Genomic DNA, 27,854 nt, shown 5'->3' on the forward strand with positions numbered 1-27,854 from the left:
CGTGACTCTGGATTTTATTATAAACTTGAAAATATCCCCATTAATCATAAATATTAAGGTCTGGACTCAGAACAGCATCTTGTTCCAAACGTGTGCATTTGAAAGACAGAGAAGAAAACCCCCAGGACCTCCAAATCTCAAAGCACAGAGCCCAGATGGAAACTCAGACCATGTCACCAACAGAAGATAAAACTGTGTTTTTTTGTTTTTTTTTTAAGAAAAGAAATGGACTTTGTTTGAATCCAGTCAGGGTGGAGTGGGAAGAGCCCACATCTGAGGGTGTTAACTCATTCTTATAAATCATCTGCCAAGATTCAGAGGAGAGGAAATCCCCAGGAAACTCAGCAAAGAGAAGGCTGGGGAGAGGGGTGTTGTTTACAGATTTAATTGAAGATGTCTGAGTGTACTTCTTCCCTCCCCAATATCCACACATGTAAAGTTAACCTTAATAAAAAAATCTTCCCCATGATCTTTCTCAAAGGAAATCATTATCAAGTGGCCTTTGTTTGCAAACTTTATATTACATAAGGATTTATAGTATTTCTTCCAAATGAATTCTCCCTTGGGGGTATTTTCATATGTACAGGTCAAACTAGTCCCGGCCACGTCTCTAAAGTCTGGCTGCAACTCAGATTCCATTCTGCATGATTAGACAGTGAACTGAATGCATGAACAGCTACATATGTGCACTCCAGAGAGAGGGGAAGGACATTATCCACACCCACTCCCCCATGGGGCCTAAGGTGCCTAAGGCACAGTATTTATGGGATGCATCACTGACTTTGTGATTGAGGCAGGGATTAATCCTCTAACTCTGTTATAGTGCTTGCTGGTACAATCGGTATTACTTTGCCTTTAAAATGTCTTGGGCTTTACTCCCATGAAAATTTCAGGCCAAGCTGGACAACTAGGGGAAAGCAATAGTCCCTTCCAAAACAAACACACTAAAAAAAAACTGATGAAGTTCATAAAATAGATATGCAGGTATCCAGTCACAGCATATGGTATTTAGAAATGTACGGACCCGCAATGGGGCTTACGATTAAACCCTTTTCAGTTATTTAGAACCCAAGAACTTCAAGACAAGTGACTTCTCTTAACATTTACATCTTCTCACTGAATCCAAAGACTCTTCTCGTATCTAGGAGCCATGATCTCTGGCTTGTTACGGAAGCGCAAGCAGGGGAGACGGGTTCTTCTTTGGTGCTGCACGTTTCCCCTGGATAGTCAGGTTTTTTTCTACTAGAGAGAGGAGTGAGAGGGAACCCCAAGGGGGAAATAGTGAACCCGAAAGCTGTGAGCCCCACATGTAAGTGCCTGTTACTTCATCCCAGTATCTGAAAAGACTGAGAGGTGACGCGCACAAGGTTTCTTGTCACATATTTTATGCCAAGAGTTTTCTATTTAAATCCTAATTTAAAATGTGTTATTTCAAGGAGTTAGTCTAGCAAAGGGTCCTTAAATCTGTCTTTAAATTGCCTTAAACTTTTAGGCAATTTGCACAACCAGTGATATCATTTTCTAGGTTCAACACACAACCATCTCCCTCCTGCATTTTTAACAAACATCTGTATCTTTCGGGACTTTCTACAGTGAAGATATTGCTGTCCACCATTTCCTGCACCCAGATGATGTATAAATAGAAGGGCCACTTACTTGATGTGACTTAAGCGGTATTAAAATGGCTCTTGGGCTTTAACAAACCTACATTCTTGGATATATGTGGTGTTTGAAATGAGCTCCTTAGAGAAAACAAATCTGGTTCCCCGGGATTAATTTTTTTATCCACATGGAAACTCTTTAGAGGTAGCACTTATGTTCTGTGAGAATTAAGCTTAAGCACTTAACAAGTATTAGCCCCTTACTATGGTTGAGAATATATTGGGGTATCACACTGGACCTCATTATTTGCACAGTTCCTATATGTTACTAGAATAAAAGGAGAGTAGGCAGTGGGAACCAAGTGCTGGCTGGGGGCATTTGGATGGAGTGTGGGAAGGGACCGTCTGGAGCTGACAGGACTGCTGCCCCAAGACAATGCCAAATGGGGCAATCAGAGTCTTCAGGTGCTAGGCACCTCAGCTCTACAAAGGAAGGACACTGAGGTATGGATGCTCCTGTAGAACGAAGCATGCGTCCACTTACACCCCTGTCACCCTGGAACTCCCCTCTCCAACACCTCAGAACAGATGCATTTCACACACTAGAAAGGACAGAAACTGCCAAGTATAGTTTAGTCTTTGGTATTTAATAAGTGTTCATGGATTATTGAGTTTGTCTTGTTTGCTTATCAAGCTATTAGTTTCTCTGTTCTAACAAAACCACTATGTAACATATACATAATGCATCAGAAACAAGGTCATCAGAGACTGAAGGAAAGCACCCAGAGACTGCCCTACCTGGGGATTCATCCTATATACAGTCGCCAAACTCCAACACTATTGTGAATGCCAAGAAGTGCATACCAAAAGGAGCATGTCATGGTTGTCTCTGGAGGGTTCCTGCCAGAACCTTACACATACAGAGGCAGATGCTAGCAGCCAACCATTGGACTGGGCTTGGGGTCCCCAATGGAGGAGTTGGAGGGTGGTTCGGAGGAGCTGAAGGGGTTTACAGTCCCACGGGAAGAACAATGATTTTGGTCACTTAGATGCCCCAGGACTCCCAGAGACTAAACCACCCACCAAGGGATACACATTGGTTCCAGCCAAAAATGTGGCAGAGGAATGCCTTGTAGGGCATCAGTGGGAGGAGTGGTCCTTGGTCAGGTGGAGGCTCAATAGAGGCCCCAACAAAGGGAAATGGGGGGAGGGTCACGAGTGAGAGTGGCTCAGGTGGAAGGGCAGGGGGTGGGAGGAGGAGTTGGAGGTTTTCAGTGAGGCAGAAAACCATGAACGGTTTTAGCATTTGAAATGTAAATGAAGAATATATTCAATTTTAAAAAAGAAAGAAACAAACAAGGTCATCAAAAATAGAACTGAGAATGGAAATTTAAACAGAAAGGAGACTGCAGAGTTCCTGCCAGTCAAATCAACATGCTCTTTCTCAGCAGAAAAATCACAGAAATGTGGGCTGAGAAGGGTGTGCCTCCCAAAAGGGGTAGAAAGGAGGGCAGTGAAGAATGGAATGCCAACACTCCCTGGACAGCTCAAGGCTCACAAAAGCATTTCTATCACCTGGTAACTCACCTCACAGCTCAATGAACTGATGTATCGTGAGTCCCCCAAGTCTAAAGTCAACATCATTAAAACATCCACACTATAGTTAAAAAATAAAATTTATACTATGAAAATTAAAATGAGATAAGTATGTGAGAGTTCTTTGTAAGCTGAGAAGCAGAGACAAATATTTATATAGGGAAAAAAAAAACTATCTGGGCTGAAAGAAGTCTACAAATAAACCAGTGACTGCAAATATTTATTTATTAAGTACCTCTCAGATATAAAAAGTACTCCCTAGGTCAAAAAGAGAAATGACCACTCAGTTAAAAATGGCTCTATAGTAATCTACATATGTGCACAAAGCAATCATGTTCCAACAAGTCCTTAATCACATTAAAGAATCAGACAACGGGAGTTAATTCTTTTCCCAAGTCAAGGCTCTTTATCTTGATGTTATTATCACTGTGTTAACGCACATTTTAAAAGCAAGTAAGCACTTCTATTGGGCCTTCCCTTTCCCCATATCTGCTTAGGGTAGTAGAGGTCCAGTCTTTATGTGCTGATATTTATTTCTTTCTTCATGAGTGGTCAGATGCCTCAGCCCTTAAATGGAAAGCAACGCCCATGCCATATAACACCAGAATCATCTTGTAAACGTGGCATTGCCAGCACGCATGATCTGCCCAGGAGAACAGATATGGAAGATAAAGTGGATCCTCACTACCAACAGATTGTGTGTTTCCAAAGGATTCTACTTGCTAAAATGCATGTGTAACCCCTAAATCAGTGTTGAATGTATGCTCACAGTTGTTTGTGGACAGGGAGGGGCCAAATCAGTGAAAGTGTGGACTCATTCAATGCCCACCTTTCCAGCTGATGTTGAGGAAAATGAGACTCTGCCCCTTTGTTCCAACCCTTAGACTGCAAGCAATATCCTTATCATGTGCTTAGGGCCAAACTGTCTCTATTTGTATGCCTTTGTGGTGATTTCAAAATATCTATGAGTGTAGTATTGTTGGGCTATATGCTTTCTCTACTGATAAGAAGGCTAAGATGTGCCTTATGGAGGCAAAGAAAAAGTGAGGTTAGATAAGTGTTTAGACATGAGCAACGATATATCAGCCAATATTTAAAATTAATGAATCAACAAAGTATACTAAGTAAGGAGTCTTCGAAGAGAACTCATAAAACAAGATGATACACTGGTCTGCTGATGAAAATACTGACAGAGGCTAAGAGGAAGTCAACTGTTTCACCCAGAGAGAATGGTTCAATATCCAATAACTTAGATTTACTGAAACTTTGTAGATTAGGCTCTCTAAAATAAGGGCCAACAGAATTACATTCCATGATTCACAAGATCAAGAAACACATATTTAATTGCTCTGGGGTCACCCAGCCAGCTAGAAGCAGAAAAAACTCCACCACAGATACATTCCTTCCCAAGTCCAGAGATCACTTTGCCTCCTTTTCCAGACACACTGTGGCCTTGCTTTTCTGCACAATACAGGTATCCGGATTTAACTAAGATTCTCATTATTAATAAAGTATTGTCTTTTGAAGGGCTTACATCAGACCTAAATTGAACAATAAAGCCAAAAAACGGAAAGATATATAACAGTTGAATTCACATTATAGACCTTTTGGGTCATGAAGACTCAGGAATACAAGGCTGTACAGAGGAGGTAAGGCTAAACTTTATGGAATGTTGCCTCTGTACCAGGTAAACTCAGACAGTGTTTCTTATCATCTCATCTGATAAGAAACCAGTGTGGGTTTTAGCATCTTAATTTGACTTTTACCCTATAAACCAGGTATCTTTATATGTAAAGAATGATGCTTAATAAATGGGAAGCTACTCTATAAGGAATAGAGGTACAGATTAAAAACTTAGCCTTTTTTCCTATTAAAATAGTTACTAGTATAAATAAATAAAATGCTGACACTATAAATTTCTTGAAAATCTGTAGAACAATCTAGAATCTTCATACCTTTCAATTAAGAAAATGTTATAGCCACTTGGGAAAAGTTTGATACTTCCCTTAAGGTTGAACATTTACTTAATATATGACAAAACACTCTCTACCATATTTATTCAAGAAAAAAATGAAACCATTTCTTGGCACACATACCCACGAGCAAAATTTAGAAACCATTTATTCATTTTTTCTTAAAGCAGGAAAAAAAGCCCAATAACCATTTATCATTGGAGAGGTTGTTGGTATTCTGTCTGGACTCCACCCCCACAGTTACCTGGCAACAACCAGGTAGGCCTGACTCACTATAAAAGGGACTGCTTGACCCCTCCTCTTTTTCTTACTCTCTTGTCTCTCATCTTGCCTCTTGCCCTCTTGAGCTAGTCCCTTCCCCCTTCCCTTCCCCTCTCTCTATGTGGTCATGGCGGGCCTCTACTTCTCTCTTAACTCCCCTTCTCTCTACTTCTCTCTGCCTTTCTCTGCCTCTACTACTCTCTTAACTCCCCTCCCTATGCCCTAAATAAACTCTATTCTACACTATACCCAACGTCATCGTCGTCGTCGTCGTCATCATCATTATCATCATGTGTGTGGTCCCTCAGGGGAAAGGGATGCCTCGGCATAGGCCCACTGAGGTACCCCCTCCTCCCATACCTTCGCCACACCTATTTCTCTTTTTATGATCACAACAGAGGTAAGAACAAAATGGACTAAAAGGAAGTACCAATACCTATGACTATGTGAGCATATTAAAAACTCTGTTAAGAAGGGAAAAATAGATTAAAGGGCTATTCACTACACATTCCTGTAGAACAGAAACTAGAGCAGCACATTTTAGGGGACAAAATGGGGACAGTTACTGACCACAGTGCACAATGTAATGCTCTGAGGGCATACAAGTGATTTCTGACCTGATTACCTGTGACAAGCTACAAATGTGTTCCGATGGGATGGAGCAGACAAATAGGAAACAAGAGACCTTTACTTAAATTTTGGAAGATAAAGGAAGTCATGTTTTGCTTACTTTTCACAATAATGAACAGCATAAGTACTTACTAATTCACTGAGGGCAATGTGGAAATGAGGTGTGTTTAGCTGCAGGGTACAACATGGGATGATAGCCCTTGTCTGGACAGCCCAATCGGACCAAAGTGCTGTCTGAGACCTTGGCTTGCTAGGAGACCCCACTTAAGACAAAGACATTCACTTGTTACCTAAGATGTCAGGAATTTTTAATCTACTAATCTGAAGATTATGTAATACTTTTATACTCCAAGCATTAATAGCACTATGCAGAATTTCTTTTAAGACACTGTTATGCTTTCAAAAAATAGAAAAAAAAAAGACAGGAAAAATAAGGATATTGAAAAAAATTGAAAGTGTTTACATTTATGCTAGCTTTCTTTTTTATTTATTATTATTAGTAGTAGTATTTTGGTTTTTTGAGACAGGGTTTTTCTGTATAGCCCTGGCTGTCTGGTAACTCACTCTGTAGACCAGGCTGGCCTCGAACTCAGAAAATCCGCCTGCCTCTGCCTCCCAAGTGCTGGGATTAAAGGTGTGCGACAGCAGCGCCCGGCAAGTGTTTACATTTAAATGTAAATAAAGACCTTTCATCTTATGGAAACCGTTCCTATTTTGTTATACTGAAATTCAACTTTAAATAACAAAATTAGAGCTTAAATGCCAAGGCTTAAGAGACATTATGGGGGAAGGGTCAGGGACAGTAGGATCTAACAACCTTCAAAAAGATAAGCCTTCTAGAATGAAGGGCCAAGAAAAGGATTACACAACAGTTAACTTGATTGAAGTAGTGATTTTTCTATTGGTACCTGCCTAGGGGGGTATGATGCTTTGTGATAGGACTGAAAGCTTTTGCTCTAATCAACTGTTTTCTTTGTTGGTGGTATCCCTCAGAGAGTTTGTTTCAAAGCCTGTATATTTTGCTTGCTTAATTAGGTTTGTTTATTGAGAATGGATGAAAGAGGAAATGAGCTGTTTTCACTGCTAACACAGCCCTTCCTTGGCAACTCTGATAAGAGCCTTAGAGAAGGTCAAATCCAAGACACCCTGAATCAGAGAGAAAGCCAAAGATGACATGGGGCCTTGAAATTCCCTGGATCCTAACACATTAGGGTGAAAGATTCCTCGGGATAAAGACTGAAATTTTGTTTTTCATAGAAACTGCCTCCCCCCCCCCCCCCACTTAATTAACAAGGCCTTGCCTTTGTTACTATCTCATTAACTGCCAAGAGTCTGATATTTCTTTGTAAACATTTTATAAAGCTGTGTCTTTGCCAGAATCAAGTGTAGATGACTTAAGCAATGACATCCATTAATGAAGCCTCCTGAAGGCAGAGGATTAGGACATATGCCATGTTCTGATTGACAGACATGCTTCCTCTGTCTTTCAAATTGTGTTCATAGATACTATGCTGTCTAGTTTAGAGTCAGAAAACTTTCTTCACCTGCTCATATCTATTCTCTATGAAGCTTTTAAAAAAATAAATAAAACACTTGTGGAAATGTCATTAAAAACTGCAGAATGGCAAAAAGACTTAACTCAAACCTTTTCAGCTCTCCCACACAAAATATGGCCTCCTTTTCTTTGTCCTCAGTTTGGTTTTACTTGTCTACAGATGTAGCTATTAGAGCATTGCATTCTCCTGTATAATATGAACTACACTGAGACAGTGCCTATTTCTCATCTATGTGTGCACATGTGTGTGTGTATGGGTACATGTGTGCAAAGGAAGGATAAGCACACAAATACACAAGTCTGAATGACATTCCTCACGAGCTGTCTACCTTGTGTTTTGTTTGTTTGTTTGTTTGTTTGGTTGGTTGGTTGGTTGGTTGGTTGGTTGGTTTAGATTGTTTGAAGGATCACTCACTAACATAGAGCCTATCAAGTAGGTAGTTCAGATGGCCAGGAGGCCCCAGGAACCTACCTATCTCAACTGCCCCAGCACTAAGATTTTAAGTACCCACCCTCATGTTTCTATTTTTTGTTTTGTTTTACATGGGTTATGGAGATTGAATTCAAGTCTTCATGTTTGGAAGTAATGGTAGTTTGAATGAAACTAGCCTCCACATGTCCATAGGGAGTGGCACTATCAGGAGGCGTGGCCTTATTGGAATAGGTATGGGTTCGTTAGAGGAAGTGTGTCACTGGGGGTGGGCTTTGAGGTCTCAGAAGCTCAAACCAGACCTAGTGGCTCACCGTTCACACCCTGCTGCCTGCTTATCTGGATATAGAACTCCTCAGCTCCTCTCCCACACCATGTCTGCCTGGACATTGCTTTACTTCCAGTTATGATGATTATTGACCAAACCTCTAAACTATATGCCAGTCCTAATTAAATGTTTTCCTTTATAAAAGTTGCCATGTTCATGGTGCCTCTTCACAGCACTCAAACTCTTAACTAAGACAGAAGGCAAGACATTACTTACCGGGCTATCACCCTTTGGTTTTTCTTTTTTGTATCCGTAGCCTTCATAACATGTTTATAAAATGACTTTTGTAAGAAATAAGACATGTTCCGTGGCTATCCTGGAATTATAATTATAATAAACTTGAACTTGACCGTGGAGTAAAAGCTAAGGCCGAGCTGATAAGAGTTGGACCTGAATCAAGTTTGTCCTTAGAGATCTAATTCTTCCTCAAAGGGAATTCTGGGATGTAGGTCAACTAAAGGGTGGATCCTTGATCTGGTTCTCTGTAAGCTATCTTGGGCACAGGTTGACTCTTAAATGTTAGCAGAACCAATGCAGATCCACACCCTTGGCCTCAGGCCTGTCCTGATATGGCCTCTGGAGTAAAGCACAGACCATTTGTGAAAGCATCAGAAGATACTCTTTAAGATGCTCTAAACCATCAAATATTTTCTATAGATCTTAAAAAGGGATGTTTGGTGTGTATTTTTCCCATTTACTCCTTGAGTAGTGATTATGTTTACTATTTTGTGGTCTTGGAAAAGGTAATTGTTTTAAATATTCCCCCCCAAATTTATTCCTATGTATCTTTTTTCATTGGTAAGACAATGTTTCTGAAGCTATGTGCAATAAATAAGCTTATGTGAATTTATTACTGTATTTTGAATTTTTTCTTTGACAATTTTATATATGTATATAATACATTCTAATTATTCTTTTCCCTCACACTCGTACCTATCTCCCATCCCTATCAACTCCACATTTTCCCTATCAGCCCCTTTCCCAAATTAATGACTTTTGGTTTGGTTTGTGATCCATTTAGCATAACCAGGGCTCCAAAAGACTGCAACTGTGTTTCAAGACTCAGCAACCTTTGCCATATTGGATGATCAAAAGATGGTGAGAAAGGAATTCTCTTCAGTGTTTTTTAATAACCTAGCCCCAGAGGCCATACATTTTCATTGCTTTACTCTAATGGACTCTATATACAAGATTATACGAAGTGAGCATGACAGAGGCTCACCTGGACACTGAATTTCCTCACTGAAATTGTTTGCAGCACACCGAGATCAGTTGCCCAAAATAAACTGTATTCACATTTTAGTAAAAAATGTGAAGTTCTCCGTGAACTCTCATGATACACAGTCACTGCATATCACTCATTTGACCCATCCTAATGCTCTACATAAAAAAGTTCTTAATTTGCATTAACTCTTGGACTTTTTGAGAAGCAATACCAAACTGTACAGAAACCCAAGTTCACTACGGTACATACAACTTCGAGAATTTAATGGATTCCTTCAGCAAAGGAAAAAAAAAAACCTCTAACTTTTAAGCTAAATATAAAGCTTTTCACTGCCAACCACACATGTAATAGGCAAATATCCAACATTAACTTAAGGTCTAGTTAACCATCTATGAATGTCAAAATGACAGAAAATATTTACTCTAAGTATCAAATTCCTCTTTAATTTGACAATTTTATTTCTCTTCATTGACCTAGTGAAGTCACTGGTCCACATTTTATAGTGTGGACCTTGACTTGAGTTGCAGTTGACACATTCGCACGCATCTAACTTCTAGACACACATGCAATGGCTTCCAGTAATAGTTCAGGATGTCGCCAGAACCTTTTAGTTCAAGTTTCAACCATTACTCACCACTAAACAAGGTTATATTAAGTAAAAGCTGTGGTAAAACCGCTAAGTATAAAATGTAGTCAGCAAGTTCATCATAAGATCAAGGGACTATCTCAGGATAAGCTCTCTCCTGTAGAAGGGTATCATAAACTAAACAGTAGGATGCACAGGTTCTCCAAATCCAGGAGGCTATAGGATATTAGCCAAGTTTACATTAAATCATTGTCTTTCAAATCAGTACCCTAGTGCTTTACACTGAGTACATAAAAAAAATGGAGTTATCCCTCAGCACATGGCTAATTCCATCAGCTACCCATAGACACTTAGTGTGGGAGGCACAGAGGTTCTTGTGCTCACAGATAAGTACTAGGGGAACCAGGACTGTTAAACACACAGGGTTGTCTCCTCAAAGGAATAGATATTTAACCTGTTTTCTACCCAGAAGGTTGGGAGAAGAGTTGGTTAATAACCTGGTGACCTTTGTACTATCTGTATAACTGAAACCACCCCAGATCAACCCCACCATCCTTAACATATAACATGTAGTTCATCTATAGAATTTGTTTTTAAGGAAGAGGTTATATGTATTTTACAGAGAGTTTAGATATAGCCATGCCTTAAGCTTTATTGTGCACATTGATTGAGTTATCGGCAGGAAATATTTTTCCAAATTGTGCTGTGCTTAAATATGCCTTAAAATGCCTAGTGTCAAAATCTTGAAATACAAACAACACTGACTACTGAGTCATACAGAATTTAACTGCCTTCTTATCTCTCAAGGATCATTACTCTGAAGATCTAAGTGGGCACAGAGACTCCCTACAACTTAGCATGAAGATTACCAGAACAACTCCATCAGAGCCTGTAGCATACAGTGAAATTAGCTTCAGACAAGGTAGGACTCTGAGTATTTACTAGATTCATTAAGTCTGTGATTTTGAAATATAGACCCAGCATCAACAGCACACACATCATCTGAGAACTTGCAAGCACTGAAAATTCTCTGAAGAACTGCAGCTCATACCTACCGAATAAGTCTCTGGGGTTGAACACCAGCATTGTGTGTAAGAAGTCCTCCAGAATTCTGAACCTTGGTTAAGAGCATACATACTAAGGAACATACTGTGGTGGTTTGAATAGGTATGGCCTCCATAGACTCAATTGTGTAAATGCTTGGCCCTTAGGGAGTGGCACTATTAGGGGGTGTGGCCTTGTTGGAGTAGGTGTGGCCTTGTTGGAAGAAATGTGTCTCTATTGGGGCAGGCTTTGAGGTCTCCTATGCTCAAGTCATGCCCAGTTTGATACACAGGCTCCTGTTGCTGACTGAAGATCAAGACATAGAACTCTCAGCTGCTTCTCCAGCACCATGTCTGCCTGCATGCCGCCATGCTTCCTACCATGACAATAATGGGCAAAACCTCTGAAACTGTAAGCCAGCCTCAATTAAATATTGTCTTTTTATAAGAGTTGTCATGTTCCTGGTGCTTCGTCACAGCCATAAAACCTAAAATAAGACACAACCTTATCTGAAATGTTTGAGACAATATGTATTTTCTATTTTTTTTTTCATTTTTATTGGTCAGAGGAATATTTGCACATACTTAATGAAATGCCTTGAGGACATAACATAAGTCTAAATATAAAATTCATTCACATTTCATATTTACCTTATACACTTGGAGTCATAAAACATTTATTCTATGCTGCTGGTATATCTGCATTTCGACTGTGACCTATCACTTGAAATCAGGTAAAGAACTTTCCACTTATGACATCTGTGTTGGTAGAATAAAAATTTAGGATTTGGGGCTTTTGGGTTTTAATTTTGGGTTAGGGATATTTTTCTTGAATGCATGAAACATTATCTCCAGATTTGTTACACATATAATACATATAATACAATTTATAATGTTATTTTTTAAATTAAAATATATTTTTTCATTTTTAATTGTGTGTTTATGATGTGAACATGAGTGCTCAGGGAGGCCTGAGGCCAGAGACATCAGGGACGTCTGTACCTGGAGTTATAGGTGATTGTGAACCACTTGAAATGGGCTTGGGAAGTGAATTCAAGTCCTCTGCAAAAGGCCAGAGCATACTCCTAACCACTGAACTACCTCTCCGGCCCATTATAAGGTTACTTTACTGAATCCATTTAATAATCTTCCCCAGGCAGACCATAAAGATGTAAGTAGGTTACAATTACCATTAATGCCACGTAGGTAAGAGAGACTGAAGACAAGGTTCACATTGAGATCAATAGTTTTTGCTAGTGTTGGTAGCATTTGGTTTCTGGTTTCCTTTTAATGAGACTTGCTCACAAAATAGGAAGATCCATGGAGAGACTATCCCTAAAATATGTCCATGTTTATCCTTGAGTGCCTTTTAAATTATTTCATAATTTACAGGAAGTTTATTTAGCGACCATGTCTGTGGTTTCTCTGTGGCCTATGTACCTCCAGCTACGAAAAGGAGTGTTTAAAGTGGACAGTGCCGGGACACCACAAAGCCCTTGCACAGGACATTTGAGCCACAGACTGTGATGACTTAGGGAAACACCACAGTAAATACTCCTCTTAGTTTTCTGACCTAAGTGAGAACAGATGTTTGCACTGAGTGCCAGACTAAGAAATATTATATAATATAATTCAGCTAATGAGGTTAGGGAATTATATAACTAAATACATTGTTTTCTATAAACAGTTAAGAGGGGTACCTGAAAATATTTGAAAAGGCACTGACATGTTGGTGACAAGCTATAAAAGTGGATTTTCTTACCAAAAATATGTGACAAGAAAAGAATATTGACTAACTTACAGCATGACACAGTATTACTCCTCTAAGTGAATCATGATCTTTTATTGTCAAGATGACAGGATTTAAAATCATTTAAGAAAGCATGTCTAGGAGGGCATTTCCAGAAAGTTCAACTAAGAAGTGAAGACACATCTTGAAGGTGGATAGCACCACCACGGACTGGAGTCTGAGACTGGATAGAGCATGGAAGCAAGCAGCATCTGCCTTCCAGCATCTCTCTGATTCCCAACTGACACATGGGACCAGCAACCCACACTCCTGTTGCCACAGCCCAACCCATTCTTGCCACTGTGCCTTACCTGCCCTGATGATATGAACTTCAAACTGTAAGCCAAAACAAACATTTCCTTCCTTCCTTTGATTCTGTCAAATATGTTGTCACAGAAAGAGAAAACTAATGTGTTAGCCATTCTGGTAATTCAATACCAGTGTCAATGTTTAAATTTAAGTTGCTATCCTCAAAACAGTATTTTTTAAAAATCACTCTCTTCAGTGAAAGACTAAAGGAAAAATATTTTTAAATTACACTCAATATGTTAGTCCAAACTGTAATGTTGGTTGGACTTTTAGCTATTTCTCATTTTTATCACAAGAAAAAACAGAATAACCTAGCATAGGGTGACTGCAATAACACACTCATCTAGCCCACACAAACCTAATTTACATAGTTCTCTCCTTGGATCCATTGGGGATTGGTTCCAGGACTATACTGCATGGTCTAGGGAATAGCAGCAATAAAAGAAGCTGTAACTATTCAGTACAAATATAATCTGTCTTTCAAATACATCAGATTTACCATTGATTGATGGTTTAGAAGTAGAATATGCAGGGATGAATATATGGGTTGTTTTTAAATATTTATTTTTAATGTGGGTTAAGGTTAGGAAACATCTGTACTGGTTTGAACATAAAAGGTCTAGCACAGGCTCATGTATTTGAACACATAGTCTCCATTTGATGGCAGTGGTTGAAGAAGCTATGAACCTTAGGAAAACAGGGTCTAGCTACAGAAATGATTCACTAGAGGGTTGGCCTTTAGGGCTATAGCCTTTGCTACTTTGGGCCCAAGTTCTCTGTGACCTGATTCACTGAGAGTCATAAAGGCCCAGCCACATTGTGGGTTGTCAGGGAACACTACCGTACTTCCTTCTTGACCAATGACTATACCTTATGGAGCCAAAATAAACCCTTCTTCCTGTAAGTTACTTCTATCAGGTATCTTTTTTTCAACTAGAAGAAAAGTAACTGACACAAAGCCTAAAAGCCATTGAACTCTACAACGGACCATGGAGAACAGGTTAGGTAGTCTTTCAGAGACACATTAGAAGTTGCAAAGGCAGGAAGGAAAGATGGAAGGTTATTATAAACAAAGTAAGAGGGAAAATGGAAGTATCTGTTGAATGCAGGTGAGGAGGACAGTGAGCTTAAGATATGGAGATCAAGGAGGGATGCTTGGCATGATGAAATGTAACTCATCATATGATGAGGTATGCTAGGCATGATGAGATATAAGTCATCATCCACAACTGCGGTCTAGCTGCCAATGCAAGGATCACATTTGCTGAGGACACTCTACATAGAAACATCATTTTGTGAAAATATTGGTTGGGAGCCAAATAAAGAGAAACATAGTATTTGAACTTTAGACGTAACTCACTGAGCAACTAGAAAACAGGGCAATTCTCTGCTAGCTTTTTCAAAATATTAAACTGTAACGACTACTGTAGTACTAATAGAAAAATCTTTTATATTTTAAAAAAAACTTTAGAAATGGACACTGTAAAGTCTGGCTTTTGTCATTATATACTGATTATTCTTAATAGAGCATTATGTCTTATGCTAGACTCATTATCACTTAAGAATGAATCATGAAATAAAGAGACAACTCTGGGTTCTGATGACTGATAGGCACAGAATCCATCAGACGAATGTAAATGTATCCTTCCGCAAGCCCACTGATGCTAAGATAAATGAGCAAGAAATGATATTTCCAACCTACTGGAGCTCTTAGTATGAAACATAGAAACAGCCTTCCTCCTGACAAGACAGAATGTGCATTATCTTCCAAAAGGATGACTTTGGTGCATTCCAAACAGCTGGAAAGTCAGCTGTGAGGAAAGAACACAGGATGAATTGAAACCCAGAAAATGCTCTGAGGACTTTTATAGGAAGAGGAAGATGGGAGCTGAAGGTTTAGGGAAAAGAAGAAAGAAAGAAAAAAAGAAGAAAGAAAGAAAGAAAGAAAGAAAGAAAGAAAGAAAGAAAGAAAGAAAGAAAGAAGGAAAGAAGGAAAGAAAGAAAGGAGGGAGGGAGGGAGGAAAAGAAGGAGGGAAAGAGAAGGGAGGGAGGGAGGATAGGAGGGAGGGAGGAAGAAAGGGAAAGAAAAGGATAAGCAGAGAAAGAATTCCATGAAGTGACTCATCGGGCTCTGACCAAGTCAGTCAAGTACATCACCCAGACAAATAACAGCAGGAATCCCAGGGGAAAGCCGAGCCACATACTGGCTTACATGCTGCAGCCATGTGCAGGAAAAAACTAACCAAGGTCCATGACTTGTTCTTCAAGGTCTCTCAGAGTAAGAGGCCAGTCTCCCCAGAGCTCAACCTTTCAAACTCTCATAGGAAGAAATGGAAGACAGAAGAAACAGTGGGAAGCTGATGGCTAAAGTTATGTTCAAAGCCTCTGCTGAACCTTGGTTCCACTCCCCAGTCCCCTGCCTCTGTGTGGGGCTGCTCTACCATAGGACCAAGGATTCTTTTTTATCAGCCTCTTTTTAAGAAGTGCATAAGCTATGGACTATTCTGTAGATCTTCCTCTACAAAGGTGGGAATGGAGTTTTCAAAAAGGTCCTCAGTTTCAAAGCTCTTACCTACTTTTAATATGAAATTTCTCTGCAGGCCCATGAGTTGAAGTCAAGGTTCCCAGCTGGGGTAGTAAGTTGAGAGGTTCCATAAGTTAGAGATGGGGATATACTAGCTGGTTAGTGGGGATATACTAGCTGGAGGTCATAGTTACTAGGTGTAGATTTTGGACACCTTGTCTCTGGCTTTCCTGTGTCACTCTCTGTTTGTTTTTGGCAATTAAGCAAAGAACCTACATCATAGTCATACTCCTATCACCATGATGTTCCACTCAAGCACATGGGGTGAAGCCACCATGAGATGATCCCTCTGAAACCCCTCTTAAGGATTTTAGTCACAGGTGTGAAAAAATAACTATTACACTGAACTTGCGAGTATAACTATCAAATCCCAACATGCTGATGCACACCTTTAATCTCAGCACTTGGGAGGCTGAGGCACACAGAGCTCTATGACTGTTCTACATGATGGGTTCCAGGCCATCCAAAGCTTCATAGTGAGTCCCTGTCTCAAAGGAACATAACTCTCAGGAGTTGAGGAGATGACACAGTTGGTAAGGATCTGAGTTCAAATCCCCAGCACATATGTAAAAGCCTGGCATGGTGGCACATGTCTGTAATACCATTGCTGGGAAGGAAAAAAAATAGGTATATTCCCAGAGCACACTGCTCAGCCAGCCTTAACCAATTAGTGAGATCCAGATCCAATGAGAGAACTTGTCTCAAACAAATAAGATAAACAATGAGGAAGAAACCCAATTATCAACTTCTAGCACCACCTCCATAAACACACACACATATACACAAACACGCACCAAATATACAAAAACAATTATCAAAAGATTCATTAAAGTTACGCTAATATTATTTGTTTGCAAAAGCAAAATAACTGATATTCTTATGCTCTCTTTTCAGAGAGAAAAACAATCTGATGTTCAAAGAGGGTTTATTTACTTGCACAGGCCCTTATTTATTTCTGCTATTTACCTACTAACCTATATCTTTGAACATTTATCCTTCAAGTTCATAACGAACTACAGATTACAGTAAACCTCACTGGAGCAGCATGCACAGTATTCTGAGTCCAGTGAAAGTATGAGCGTTTGGGGAAGAATTTAGTGACAGCTCAGTCACTAGGGTGTCTGGAGAGGATGAACCAGAAGAAGAATGCAGGGTTGATGCTTTCTCCTGAACAATCTGGCGAGGGATAGCTTAACTCCATCCAGGAAACTGGAAGGAGACCGTACTAACCACTGACAGCCTATTTGGAACAGGACTGAATTCCAGAGTTTCTGCCAAGGGAACTCTGGCAGCCATCCCAACCCCCTCCTTAAGGGGCAGGATCCGCAGCTCTCAGAGAAGGAAGGCCTGTTAGGTCTTGACCCGCCCCCATGCTGTGTGCACAAAGGATGTTCAGCAGGACCCTGGAATACCAAGAAAATCTCTTACCAACTAATGAAAAGGAAAACCAGAAGATGATATCTAAGGAGAAAGAAAATCTGAAACCACCTTGTCAGCACATTGGAAGCAAAGTTGGAGGTTGGAGGTTCTACCAGGATTCCTTCCTTCCCTGACTCAGAAATCCCCCATTTTATTTGGGACGTGAACACATGCATTTGAAAGATGTATTTGACATAAAGCATTCTATCAAGTAGAAAATGTATCTTTGATCTAAAGGAGAAAGGCAAGTTAGCTCATATAACCTGGCTTGTTGGGAAGGGAGGTACACTGCATTACCACAAGACGTCATCTTCCTGTATATGTCAGAGCTATTGGATTTCTGTATATGAGTATACAGTACAATGGACCAACCCTGGAAATGTTGATTTTAATGAAAATGAAAAACTTAGGAAATACAAGTGCCTGTTGTTGGGATGGAGGCAGGAGGATGGCTGCGATCTGCTAGTCAAACATCTATTTCCAGGTTCAACGATAGACCCTGTCTCAAGGAACCAAGAGGGAGGGTGACAGAGCAAAATACCTGACATCTCCCTCTGGACTCTGCATGTCCTACACACACATGTGAATGTACCACACACAATCCAATCATATACACATGTGTGTATATGTACATGTACACACATGTGGGCATCCACAAATTAAGATAGAGAATTGGTTCCTACAAAAGAATATGTTTTGTGACGAATTTTTTTTAAAATGTATTTACTAATTTATTTACAAATGCATGTGTGTGTGTTTATGTATGTAAATTTAGGTGTTCCACATGTGAACAGGAGCCTGTAAAGACCAAAGGAAGGTGTCAGATCTAGTTTCTGGAGGCTGAAGCCAGTCACCATGTAGGTGTTAAGGAAAGAGCACAAGCATTCTGCAAAATCAGTAAGTGCCCTTAACTGTGGGGCCATCTATGCTGGATGCTTTAAACAGAGCCAGGGTTAAACGCCGTGAGATAAAACAACAGCTACAGCTTCTCTGCCCTGGTTTCTGAGATTTTCTGACAGGAGTGTATTCTTTAGCCATACAGTAATGAGACATCACAGGAGATTTATGAAACCAGTTATACCTAGGTGTTAACACTAAAAAAAGAGAGAGAAAGGAAGAAAGAAGAAAGAAAGAAAGAAAGAAAGAAAGAAAGAAAGAAAGAAAGAAAGAAAGAAAGAAAGAAAGAAAGAAAGAAAGAGAGAGAGAGAAAGAAAGAGAGAGAGAAAGAGAGAGAGGGAGGGAGGGATGGAAGAAGGAAGGAAGGAAGGAAAGAAGGAAGGAAGGAAGGCAGGAAGAAAGGAAGGAAAAGAGAGGAGAGTAAAGCAAAGGAAAGGAAAGGAAAAAGAAAAGGAAAGGAAAAGGAAAAGGAAAGGAAAGGAAAGGAAAGGAAAGGAAAGGAAAGGAAAGGAAAGGAAAGGAAAGGAAAGGAAAACAACAATAAAAACTGTTACTCAAATTTAAGCATTTTCCTCTATAGCTGATAAGGATGTCTGAATTTTTTACAAGACAATGTCATAAAATCCTGAAATAAGGTAACAAAAAAATGACAATCACTTTTAAATTTATAGAAAATCACACTTAACCCTTAATTGACAAAGTAATTTACCTGCAACTCTCATCTTTTACACTGTACTATTCCAGATTGATTGGAAGTCCCAGCCACACTCAAATCATTCATAAAGAATCTTTAAAGCCTCTCAAGCTACACTTGAGAGGTAGAAACTGAGTGGGTGGCAGAGCCCTACCAATTGAACTGAAATCTTTCAGTCTTATTCATGAACAGCCAAGATTGCTGTAGTACAGGAAAACTATGAATTATACCTCAGTTCTCTCTAATATTAATTTCTAATCTGATCAGAAGATACTACTGTGTGGGCCTCAGATGGACAGTCCTTGACAGGAAAGTGAAGACAAGCTGTGTACGAATGTGTCTCCTTTCGCTCTCATTTCCAGATTCCACAGGACAAACAGTAGCAGACTTCATTGTTCATGGGCTGAGAGGAGCCCAGGTCCTAGCGTAGCGCTGAGCATCTCAAAGTGCCACACCAATGACCAGGAATACACGTCAGGGATTTACTAGATGGGAAAACATGGAGAACAGAGGCAGTCTTAAGATAGAAGGAGTTCAGTGGAAGCCCACGCAAACATGAAGAGCTATGACAGTCTTTCTGTCCACAGAACTCATAGGTCTGGCACAATGGGGCCACCCTTACCTGTCATGTGCCTTCTGTAAACCACTCCAGCACAAGAAACACAAAGGGTGGGAAAAGCCATGTGGCTTCTTCACATTAAACTGTCCATAAACATCCTAATATTAAACACAATACTTTCTGACACCAGATGCTCCAGTGTCATGCTAAGAATATTTTCTTTGTGCCATCTAGATTTTGCACATATGATTGTTTTATTAACACTAAAAGACATCTAAACAAAGGTTCTTTACTTTTTCCAAGTTCTCTCCACAACATCCGGTAATGATGTCTATGTCCTTCTGCAAATCACAAATTTAACTTGACTTTATGGGAATTGTCCATGCTTACTCTTAAAGCTACCACACAAATATCTCAGAAATCTGTTACTCCAAAGACTGTATGGCAAGTTCATAAGTGTGGACTAGTTAAAATTTGTTTGTCTCTTAAGCTCTTATTTCTTATGTCTTCCCCTTTGAGGAACATGGCATTTGCGAAAAGGGGTTTTGGGAAAAATGTGCTTCACGTACCTATCCACATAGGCAAAGGAATCTAGGCATCGACTGGACTCTTTAAATCAGAAAATAAGGTTCATGCTGGACACATTGACTTTTCTAATAAGAACTCATGTCAGTTCTCAAAGATTGCTCGGAATTAACTCCAGCCATATAGGAAGCTGACTGGCCCCTCGCCTCTGAAGCATCTGTCACTAAAGGCTGAATTCTGTGGGAAGCTGATACAGTGTCAGTGCTAAAACCTTGTGTTCTCTGGAGTTACACTGCCTGTGCTCACAGTTCCACTGGAAGACAGAGGGACACAGAGCAGCCTTTTGAGCATTTATGGCGGTCAACTTTAAATTAACCTGGGGAATGCAACTACTTCTAACCTCCGAGTTGCTTCTAACCAAAAGCATGCGGCGAAAGTTTCAGATGTTTGCTTTTGCAATTAAGCTACATAAGGGTGTTATTTACACCCTAACTGCAGACTGTGCTAGGCATGGGCCACAGAAGGAAGGCCAATATAGCCAAGAGCTGAAGTGACTTCTGTCCAATAGCCAGTGAGACCCTCAAACCAGCAGTCCTTTGTGGACTGAATAGCTTCAACCGTTAAGATCTTAGAAAGAAATCCTTCTCTAGCCAAGCCTTCAGATGAAATCCAGTGCTAGAACCTTTGCTACAGCCTTATGTAAGATACTGAATGAGAGAATTCTCTCTAAGCCAGAAACTTTGCGATAATAAATGCATTTACTTGAACTGCCAATTTCATGGAAACATTTACACTGCAGTAGATAACATTATTGAGGTTTATTGTTAAAATATTAATATAGTGTAAAGATAAAATATTTCATAAGTGGGAGGTTAATTTATATAAATGCACCATTATTTATCAAGATAGGTAATAGCTTGATTATATGTTTAGTGTTATTTTAATAAAATATATGTACTTAAACTGTTGTTTTCCCATTCTATACTTACACTTTCCTTTTGTAGCTGATACTATTTATTTTAATTTATTATGATTGTTAAAAAGACAAGTTTTGTTTTTATTTCACTATTCTAGTAATCTCTCTAATTATCTTACATTTTAAGTTTACATTATTTTTCAGACCTCTCTTATTGAGTTCTCCTCTTTTCTCTGCACCAGTTTTTATCAGTGCCGATCAGAGAACAAGCAAAGAGAATTCTTTCTGAGGTTGGTCATCCACACAGAACCACTGAGTTGGTCATGTGACCTCACAGGCTCTCCCTGCATTAGACACTCGCCTCTGCCTTAGAGGAACTTTTTGCCAATCACTAACATATAAAAACATTTCATCTTTATTGCTAGGATATTGATGAACAGTATTCTCAAACATTGCCTTGAACCCATTAACTTGAAGAAAAACAGAGAGTTAAAGTTCTTTAATACTTTGTTCTCTCATATCCCAATAGAGCAATCTACTGAATGTATAACTAATGATTGTATAATCAACATCAGCAAAATTTAAGACATTAGTCTCTAAACTTAGCTTCAAGTGAACTACATCAGATTATTTGTTCATTCCTAATATACTGTTTTTAAAGCATAGTAGGTCTCACCCAGTTTTACCTAGATGTTCAATAATTAGTATTTGAATAAACAAAACAAGAAATCATTAGAACTAAAAATATAAACATTTAGAACTATAAAGAAACCACTAAAACAAGTTTCCTGTGGTTTGAAAACCTTTTTTCAATTGAATGATTTCTTCCTATATAATACTTTCTATATAATTTCTTCCTCTTTAATACTGTCCCAGTAATGCACAAATATATTATTCTAATAAAATCAGCCCTTAGCCAGTGGTGGAGCATACCTTTAATCCCAGCACTCATATAGCTGTCTCCTGAAAGGCTCTGCCAGTGCCTGACAAATACAGAGGATGTTCTCAGCCAACCATAGGGTCCCCATAGGAGGAGCACAGGGTCCCCAACGGAGGAGACAGAGAAAGGACCCAAGGAGCTGAAGGGGTTTGCAGCCACATAGGAGGAACTATAATATGAACCAACCAGTACCCCAGAGCTCCCAGGGGCTAAACCACCAACCAAAGAGTTCACATGGAGGGACCCGTGGCTCCAATTGCATATGTAGCAGAGGATGGCCTTGTCAGACATCAGTGAGAGGAGAGGCCCTTGGTCCTGAGAAGGCTTGATGACCCAGTATAGGGGAATGCCAGGACAGGAATGCAGGGAGCGGGTGGGTTAGTGAGCAGGGGGAAGAGGACTGGGAAAGGGGATAACATTTGAAATGTAAATAAAGAAAATATCTAATAAAATTTAAAGGGAAAAAAAAGGCAGAGGAAGGTAGATCTGTAAGTTCTAGGCCAGCCTGGTCTACAGAGCAAGTTCCAGGACAGCCAGGACTACACAGAGAGACCCTGTTTTGAAAAACACGAACAGAAAAATATAATCAGCCCTCTACCCACTAAGTGTTAACCTTCCCATTTTCCCACTGCCTCACAAGTATCATCTGTCCCTTGAAGAGACAGACCAGGCTTTCTGGGTGACACATTTTTTTTTTCACTGAATCCTTTTGTTCAGAAGGGCGCTGTGGAAAGTGCGAGCCAGCACCAAGGTGAGCGGCCAGAAAGTTCACAGGAGGCTAAGTAAGAAGGTTCCCTCTTCTCTCCACCAAACTCTTCCTTGCCCCCAAATACGCTTGTCTCTCTGCCCTGTCCTGGGTATCCCTTAGAATGCCCGAGTCCTCTGGTCTGGTCCCTCAAGCCGGTCTCAAAGCCTAGGAGTTCTATGCAAAAGGAGGAAGATCTCATTGCACGCTGAAATTACCTCTTCTCTCAGCCCCACTAACCGGTTGGCTACCGGAAGACCGGAAGTCATGCTGTCTTCTTGGGCTCCATGCTCTGGACATGGCGCATAGCTTTTTATTTGAACAAATTAGTATTTCTTTATAGGGGTCAGGGAGCTGACACTGTGTTGAAGTTAAGACTGGGATCTTTGTCTGGATAAACGACTTGGAGCAAATTATTTCAACACCTGGAGGCATAATCTGATACTCTATAAAAGGGGAACAATAAGGCGCCTGTTTTATACAAGCGCTTAGAATTTAGATTTCCTGCATCAAAAATATGTTAACGCTAAGTTACCACATTACTCACTCGAAAAATACTACCCAGGAGAATAATAGGTAGCAGTTAATAGCTCTGATTATTGTTATTCTTCTGTCCACTTTTTTTTTTTTAGAGATGATTTTGTTTTTAATTGAGAAGGAGAGAATCAAAGTCTACTTATGGATATGAGCGTGTGTGCTGGTATCTATGGAGGCCAAAAGAAGGCACTGGATTCTCTAGAGCTGGAGTTTTAGGTCTTTATCCAGCAGTTGTAAACTGCTCCAATGAGTGCTGGGACGTGAACTCGGGTCCTCTGCAGAAAGAGGGCGCGTTCTTCACTGCCGAGTCATCTTTCCAGCTGGCCTGTGTGTATTTTGTCAAGCATTTCTACTCTTTTGAGTAAGAACTCAAGGCAAAGCACCAGCCGCTCACTCTCTCCCATGTACCCAAGACTTCTAGGTCCCCGAGTCATGTTGTCACATCCATATCTCAAACACTCCTCTGTGGCTTTCCTTGTACACATTTCAAGAGGGGAGAGGTAACAGGGCTGCCTAATAAAGCTACCACTTTCAGGCTAAATATGACTTTCTTCCACGCACAGGAGATTCAGCACAGAGGTTTGTCAAGCCCCTGGCGGCCCTTTATAAGATTGTGTCGGCGTTCTTCACACCACGCTGTACTCTGTGGTTTTTATTTTAGCACCTGTGCCAGGGGAGACGAAAATTCTACAGTGGCCAAAGAAAAGTCCCAGAAGTAGCTGGAGGCCAGACGCTTCCAACAGCACAAAGCAATGTGCTGGTTTTCTCCAGCGTCTGAGAGTCATAGTTCAATTTTCTTCCCGGAAAATAACCAAGATCAAAACATAAAAGAAATAAAATGTAAAAATAAGTTCAAGTAAATCTCGCCTGGAGAGCAATCGGGGTTCCCGGGAGTGGAGCAGTAGCTGGAGGTGGGGGCAAAGGCACAACTTCCTGTAGACAGTCACATCTGTCCTGTGAGCCCAGGATGGTCAGGACACAGGCGATCGATACCTCCCCAATGTTATCATATGAACAGTGCTTGGCAATGCGATCACCTCTCCATCAAGAACATGATACCTTGCTATTGCATGTGACTCGAGATGGACACGAGATGCAAATAAATCAATTACCAAAGAACATAGTCATTAACATATGAAAGCAAGAAAAGACACATTATTAGTAGTCTTTAAACTTTTAAAAACAAAAGTTTTCCAAAAACTTGTTTTTAGAATAAGATATGTGACTAGATATAGTCATAGGATATGTAACAAGTGAGTTTTTATAACCAAATAAGCTGGGCGGTGGTGGTGCACGGCTGTAATCCCAGAACTCTGGGAGGCAGAGGCAGGTGGTTTTCTGAGTTCGAGGCCAGCCTGGTCTACAGAGTTAGTTCCAGGATAGCCAGGGCTACAGAGAGAAACCCTGTCTCAAAAAAACCAAATCCAAAAAAGCAAAAAAAAAAAATACCAAACAAATACATATGCTTATATGTAACATATATATATATGTAATGGCATATATAAAATATATAATACCAGTATGTAACATGGTATGATTTTAGGAAATGCTGCAAGATGATTTTAAGGGTGCTGTAGTCTAATTCCTCCATCTGTATGAAGAAAAGTATCTGATTCAAGGGAGAGGTAGCTTCCCCATGGATGCTGTGGACCTGATTCACAGGCTAGATTAGGAGTTCTGTTTACCTAGAAGGAAGCTGGTATTGGGATTTGGTCCCAACTCTGCAATTAACATGGGAAAGTTACTAAATCTCTCCTATTGTGGGAGTCTTCATTTATATAAACAGTTAAGACAGGCCAGTGTTTTCCATATATTGGCCTATGATAGAGTTTTTAATTACTCTTTAATAAAATAAGAAAAAAGATGACACTAGACTGAATTGTCTAGTTAAATGTACTTATTTCTTTAAACCGATGAAAATGGCTTGGTTTCCTGAACAGCAGGGATTTCTCCCTAGCTTCAAGCATTCTTACAAGGTGAAAGTCAAGTGTGACCGCTGCTTATAGAACCCTGCTATTCAAACCTGCAGGCATTTTTACTGGTTCACAAAGACAAAGGTGGACTCTGTTCAGCCATCATTAATCTCTGGCTCTTATTAACTTCTATATTCTTCTTAAATCACAGATATTAGACTCTAAAACTGTAAAGAAGAGTCTATCTATCCCAGCACTTATTCCCACATGATGTGTTACAGAACATCTGGAAAGACATCATAGCTGCTCAACTAGAAAGGGGATTATCATTCAAATGGGTTTGGAAAACAATGGGTTAAAAGGTTTGATACTATTTTTTCTTGAGAAATACTTGGATCATATAGAATGGTAGCATCCATTGTAGAATCCAGTCCCCCCCCCAACACACACACACACACACATACACCAAAAAACCAGCAAGCATGAAAAGCTCCAGTAATTACTAGGGGAAGTATCTGCCACCCTCCCGCTGATTATCTATTCCAGGGCATTCTGGAACACGCATTAACAAAGGTAACCAACTTCACAAAATTTCCTCAATAGCTTTTAAGAAAATAAAACCAAAGAAATTTACCATTTATTTTATAATAGTCATAATTTGATGTTTTGTTCAGACTAACCAAAACTATAGATTGTTAAAACATTACAAAAGAAACCTGGATGCAAACCATTGGTAGGCAAAAGAAAAGAGTTAAAAGTTTTATGCCAAGTATTTACAACTATATAGTCTTCTTTATCAAGGCAACTTGTACCGAAAGTTCTATATCTAGTGATGACAACAGGAACATTTAGGCACTTACAGTTTACATAGTTCTGTAGCAACCAAATTTGCTTATCATCCTTACAGAGTAAAATAAAAACATCCGTAAGTTTTAAAACTAAAAAATGCTACCGGCTCCTTTCAAATGTCAAAGTTGTTAAAAGTTACATCAATGTGAACAATTAATTATGGATTAAGTCGTGGTTTGTTATGATCAAGAAATAAAACTTGTGGAAGGAGGAAAACCTAAGGGTGTCTGATATTTTTTTTTCTCTGTATAATCATTTGATCAGAATTGAGGTTTCTTTTGCCTTTTGCTACGGTTCCCATCCTTGTGTGAGCTAACTAGCCAAATGCTTCAGCCTTCTGGATTCAAGTTTCACTTTACCCCGTGGGGGAGGGGGGCTTTGCCTTTTAGACAAGATGATCCTGGACCGAACTCTACAGAGAGAGGACACAGAAGTATCCTTTCAGCATTCTGACCAGCTTCTCTCTCAGACTCCGTTTTGAGAAGTCTGAGCTGTGCGTTACCTCTAAGATTTTTCAGCATAACTGTGCAGCAAATTCCAGCCTCTTTATTTTTTTTTTTAATAATCCTGCTGACTACAGCAGTCTGTAGCCATAAAAAGCTTCCACGGACCTAAAGTGCCTCTGTGAAAAAGCAAGAGTCCACCCAATATTTATATCCACAAATGGAACAAGGAAGAAGCCCCTGATTTAGTGCTAATGAGTTCCAAAGATTGCTTCTAGGGTCTAAACTTAGAAAATTTACTTCTCTTTTGATGACTTCTGTAAACAAAATACCAACACTAAAATAAGCAATTTAGTCAAGAGAAGGGGGAGTGTCCTGTCCAGCAAATCAAATTCTCTGCCAAACTCTACTGGAGAGCCCTGTCTGCTACTTAGCTCGAAACTGTATTAAAGTCTGACCTGGCTTTATGCCCTCAGCCCCTACCCCACAGGTATGTTTGAGACTTTTGCAGAAGATTCCCGTTTGCAGAACAAGCTACTCCCAGAGCTTAAGCCGATCTCCACGGTCTCCGTGGACAGGGCTAAAAGCACCAAATAACTCGAACAAACTACAATAGTCGTTTATATAATCTGATTTGATAAACAAATGCTGTAGTTTGAAACTACACCATGTCAGTTCGTGTGAACACACTCCATTAGAAGCTGCTAGGAGGAGCTGAGCTCACAAATCACAGGGGTGCGAGAGAAAACCACACCTGAGTCACCCCATCACACATATGACGTTTGACTCTCTGCAGAAAAATCCAATTCCCCCATATTGTACAGCAGATCACATTTCATACCAACAGCTAAAACCAAGCAACTCTTAATCTTACTTTTAAAACACAAACCATCCCAGCTACTTGCCTTTTGGCAATTTCTGTGCATTTCCCAGAGCAAGTGCAATACTTCCACAGAGAAGTAGACACCCCAGGCTGGAGAGCATGTTGCATTTGCCTGCTCACACGGGGAGTGATGCGGCTGGGTGCCTTGCAACCCTGGAACTGCATTTAAGTGGACGTCCTCCACTGACAGAGGCGGGAGGCTGCTCTGAGCTCTGCTGTGGGCTTACTCACAGGGGGTGGAGACAAGATGACATCACACCCTTTCCCACACACTCAAAAAAAAAAAGTAGGCACAACAGCAAAAACATATCATCACATTTCCCTCTGCAACGCTGCAACTGCCTGCTTCCTCTCTTTCCCCTTGGTATAAGAACTGAAATTACAACCAGTCTGTACTCATGAAAGAACTACCCAGGCAACTTTGAAAGATCGATTAAAGAATAAAAAGGCACTATTAAACCCATCAAAACACTAAAATATAAAATGGATATTTTATTAAGAAGGAAAGTGTTTTCAATTAGCCAGGAAACCAATCCAATCCTTCCTTTAAATGGGAGTAAATTCATAAAAAATATACTTAGAACTATTCTGAAGCTATAATGTTGGTTTTGAATTTCAAGAGAG

At 39.9% G+C, this 27,854-nt stretch overlaps 1 protein-coding gene across 36 annotated transcripts in view; it reads right to left on the reverse strand.

Moving 5' to 3' along the window:
- The window catches only part of Abi3bp (ABI family member 3 binding protein), a 230,040-nt gene extending 202,600 nt beyond the window's left edge, over positions 1-27,440 (reverse strand). For all 36 annotated transcript variants that reach the window (XM_052159205.1, XM_052159202.1, XM_052159201.1 and 33 more), the window contains exon 1: positions 27,253-27,440. In XM_052159205.1, coding sequence (XP_052015165.1) covers positions 27,253-27,331 — 79 coding nt within the window. In that variant the 5' untranslated portion in view covers positions 27,332-27,440. The remainder of the gene's footprint in view (positions 1-27,252) is intronic.
- Positions 27,441-27,854: the final 414 nt, after the last annotated feature.

Source organism: Apodemus sylvaticus, chromosome 15 (genome assembly GCF_947179515.1).
Source record: "Apodemus sylvaticus chromosome 15, mApoSyl1.1, whole genome shotgun sequence".
Taxonomy (NCBI): Eukaryota; Metazoa; Chordata; class Mammalia; order Rodentia; family Muridae; genus Apodemus; species Apodemus sylvaticus.